This window comes from Microcebus murinus, chromosome 2, assembly GCF_040939455.1.
Source record: "Microcebus murinus isolate Inina chromosome 2, M.murinus_Inina_mat1.0, whole genome shotgun sequence".
NCBI classification, from domain to species: domain Eukaryota; kingdom Metazoa; phylum Chordata; class Mammalia; order Primates; family Cheirogaleidae; genus Microcebus; species Microcebus murinus.
The window spans coordinates 101,514,304-101,518,742 of NC_134105.1; the positions used below are offsets into that span (position 1 = coordinate 101,514,304).

At 46.4% G+C, this 4,439-nt stretch overlaps 1 protein-coding gene across 1 annotated transcript; it reads left to right on the plus strand.

Moving 5' to 3' along the window:
* The first annotated feature begins 3,507 nt into the window (after nt 1-3,507).
* On the plus strand, nt 3,508-3,798 carry LOC142876897 (late cornified envelope protein 2A-like). The gene has a single exon (XM_076011155.1). The coding sequence runs from the start codon at nt 3,508-3,510 to the stop codon at nt 3,796-3,798; it is 291 nt and encodes a 96-aa protein (XP_075867270.1).
* The last annotated feature ends 641 nt before the right edge of the window (nt 3,799-4,439 follow it).

Below are 4,439 nucleotides of genomic sequence, written 5' to 3' on the forward strand. Positions count from 1 at the left end.
AGTGGAGACTGGGCTAGCACCAGACCATTCCAGTACTGGCAAGAAGGTCGAAAGGGCTATAGTGCAGGAAAAATCTGAATTAATAAATCTATTAGATGAACAGATATGAGAGAGAAATCAAGAAACTTGGTAAGGCTTTTTCCTGAACTGTGGCTAAAATAAACTTCCAGTGTTTGGTGAGGGATAATTTTCTAGACTATATTGAGTTTAAGTTCCCAGAAAGACAAATCAAGGAGATGGATGGAGAGACCGGCCTATAGGAGTGTGACTTTAGGATAAAGGGAACTTCAAATGAAGTGTCTGAAATCACCCCTGGGCCATCTTCTCATGACACTTAATCATTTGAGTGGTCTTGGGGTCACACATTCATTCATCCAGGCAACACTCACTGGGCAGTTAAGCATTTATTTGGCTAGTCCCTGAGGGAACATGGACAATGAGACAAAGGATCTCCTTGGCTCAGAGGAGTCTCACATGATGGTGTGAGGACTACAGAGAGAGAAGCAAGATTATCTACAAGCACGTGTTTCTTCATTAACTTGTGAACCAATTCCCAGCATTTTCTGAGCTATAAAGGGGGGTAAGGGGTCATGTTAAAGAGCTATATTTATCCCCCGATTCTGGTTTCCCAGATGATGGAATCCCATTAGTTCTTCCATCTCTTATTCACCATCTCAATCCAGACTCTCATGTATGTGCATGCTCATGTTCACCTACACTTTCATGTAAGTACAACGCACACATTTGCATGCACACACGTGTACACATACATACAGCCTTGCTTCCCTCATTCCCCACTCACCCCATTGCTACAAACATCTTTGTCAAAGAGAATGAGGAAGCTGAGGATGATATCACCATGAAGACAGTGGAATGAACCAATGTGTTTCAGTCTCGTGGGGAAATTGTGACTCAGGAGGTTCAAGCCCCAAACATTATCCTCTTTGGTGCCCATGTTTTTCTACAGTCATCTTCATAAAGGCCACTAAATTATGCAGTCCTTGACATCATGGGCCACTTATTATTCACCTGTATATCCCCATGCTTGGACAAACATGCTCTGAGAATGTTGCAGGCTTTCAAAGAATGTCTTTCGAATGCTTTGGTCACACTATTGATTTATTTTATCCTTGAACTAAAAGCTCTCAGAGAGCAGGAGCCAGGTCTGAAAATAGGTTTGGATAAACAAGAGACTCTCTCATTTACAAGCAGTTGATAGAAAACTATGCTCTGCCCATCCTCCCTTCCCCCTACCAATCAGGCACTAGGCAATGTGAGGGCAGGGGCTGTTTTTCTGTTTTAACCAGAGATGTTAATGTAAGTCTTTTTTCAACTTTAATTTTATTTTGGCATCTATATTGAGATATAATTCACATATTATACAGTTCATCTATTTAAAGTATATATTGAATAGTTTTCCATATATTCACAGACTGGGGCAATCACCACCACAATGTTAGAACATTTTTATCACCCCCATAAAGAAACCCTGTACCCAGTCGCTCCCCAATTTCTCCCAACCCTCTCCAGCACCTGCAAGCCACTCACCTTCTTTCTGTTTCTGTAGATTTTCTAAGCATTTCATAGAAATAGAATCGTACAATCTATGGTCTTCTGTGACTGGTCTCATTCACTTAGCACGTTTTGAAGGTTACTCTCAATATATCTATTTAAAATAAATGAATAAATAATGGATAAATACATCTAGTGCAATATATCTGATGCAGGGTTCTAGCCCTGAATAAATGGACCCTTGATTGCCCATCGGCTTCCTGAGAGGAAAGGAGCCCACTTTCCACAGAAGGAATAATTTATACCTCCTGAGAAAGCTTTCAAATCCTCTAAGTACCTGGTTGAGTTAAGCTCTCTGAGAGTAGGGGCTTTATGTGGACAATTAATTCCACATCATACCTGAGCAAGTACCCAATGTACAGCATTAGTTTTTCTTTTAAACATGTATTTATTAAGCATATTTAAGGCACAGAGGGTTGTGCTAAGCCCTTTCTTGCTTCCCACTTAATATTCAAGATGGCTCAGTGAGATAGGTATGAGAACTGATACTCCTAATGTTCCAGCAATTTCCAAAGATTACCCACTTGGCAAATTGCAGGTTTTCTGATTCCAGTTGAAGATTCAATGCAATTCTTCTCACTAAAGGAAGTGTTTAGATTTTAGAGGAATTGCTTATTCTCCATCATCCTCCTTGCAGTGGACAGCAGAATAAACTCAGATTTACTCCACTGAGTCTACTTTGCACAGTGAGGCCCAGAAGTCACAATGAAGCACTGACGTGTGGTGAGGGAGGATGCCCAGGAGGAGCAAAGGCTGTAGCAGCCAGCTGAGATGGCTGCACCCACAGAGGGACTTGGGAGGGACACTGCTCCGATGAGGGAGTCACGATGGAGCATTTCCAAAGGGACCAGGGGAAGCTGAGGATCAGAACTTTTGTTTCCTCAGAGGACGAGCATAGAAGGAGATGAGGGGACAGAGTTTTGTCCAGGTGTTCGTTCCTTGGGCACCCTAAGTCACCTCCTCAGGGTCGCATCCTAGGGGAGGCTGTGACTGGCTAAAGCCCTTCTAGATCCCAGCCCAGAGAGGGTCCTGGGAGCTTCCCAAGGCCTCCTTGGATTGCAGGGACAGGAGGCAGAGGAATGTCAGGAATGACCCAGCAGCACGTGTCTGGTTGTGCAAGAGCCACCTCTTGCACCTCCTGGAGCCAAGCCCGAGCCCTATAAAGGGCAAACCTGGCTCCAGCACCTCACCTGCTCTGAGGTGGCCCTGCCTGTGCTCCTGTGCGTGACCAGGGTGAGTGGGAACCTGGGCGACCAGAGGGGTCTGAGCAGGACAGAGGCACGGGAGGAAGGAGGGAGGCTGGGGAAAGAGAGCCATGTGCTTGACTTCTGCCATGCTGAGCAGGGGTAAGACCCAGCCTGCCTGAAAACTCTCGAATCCCCAGGGTTTGCTGGAGCTGGCTCACATCAGCTGGGGTAGTGAACTGCAGCATCTTTCCCAGCTCTGTGTTCAAGGTCTTCACATTGGTAGCTTAGCTGAAAACAGCCAACATTTACACCATGGAAATTGGCAAATGCTTCAAACTAGGCTTTTATTTAAACTGGAGTGCTCACTGTTAAACATTTTCCCAGAGCACCCCTGAGGGTGTCTGGCAGGGAGTTTAGGCTTGTGTTAAGAGAATGGGCACTTCAGGGGCTGTGAACCCTTTGTGCAGGCTTGTGAGGATGTAGCCATTCCAGCTTTCCCCTGAAAGGAAGACTAAGAAGCTCATTCTGGTGATTTTGTTAATCTATGCACTTTTATCTGGGGGAAAGATTCAAGGTGCTGTTTTTGTTTTTTTCTTTTTTCTCCAGGTTACTGATGTGACTGTATGATCTAAATATCATTTGTCTTCTACATATAAATTGAGTCTATAAAAGGTATAATTAGGACCTTGGTTTTAAATATTTAAAGAGTTTCATTATTATCTTTCAGGTTGACTGAACTCCTGCCAGGATGTCCTGCCAGCAAAACCAGCAGCAGTGCCAGCCCCCTCCCAAGTGTCCACCTAAGTGTCCCCCCAAATGCCCACCCCAGTGCCCAGCTCCATGTCCCCCTCCCGTCTCTTCCTGCTGTGGCCCCAGCTCTGGGGGCTGCTGTGGCCCCAGCTCTGGGGGTGGTGGCTGCTGCCTGAGCCACCACAGGCCCCGTCTCTTCCACCAGCGCCGGCACCAGAGCCCCGACTGCTGTGAGTGTGAGCCTTCGGGCGGCTCTGGCAGCTGCCACGGCTCTGGGGGCTGCTGCTGACCTGGGCCGTGGAGGAGCTACTGGGGGAACCGAATGATCAAGAGCTTGCTACAGCCTGGTGCACGGCTCTCCCCACTTCCTCTCCTGCAAGGGTGACAAGGATCACGGTCATAGAGTCCTGGGAAGAACTTTGTGTTTGACTGAGCACCCCAAGTGCTCAGCCTGGATGCAAGTCTTCTTTTCCTCCTTTTCTTCATGTTATAATAAAGCTCTGATTTCCTGCTCGCAAAATGTCTTGGTTATTCTCTTCTTTTGTGTGATTTCTAATGTCCTCCCAAGGCCAGGGCCTCAGAGGCATGCTCTTTATGGTGCAGGGACAGGCCCTGGATCAGTGACAAGTGAAGGGCTGCTCCAAGGAACTGATTCCCTCCACACAGGGTGGATAGAGCCCTGAGAGGGTCACCTCCAGCTGTAGGAGCTTTGCCTCTCTCCCATTAAGCTGCACAAATGTTCTCGATTTCTGTGTGCTCCAGAAGTTGAGAAAGGTTGGGAAGCTTTGTAGACTTGTCCTTCCCTAGGGAGAAAGATAAATCTCCATTTAACAGAACTTCCCTGCTGGTAGAATCAATAGTTGGCAAAAATACTTGAAATCAATGTTGAGACCTTTCCTCCCCTAAAACACAGCACATAGTCACTGAACT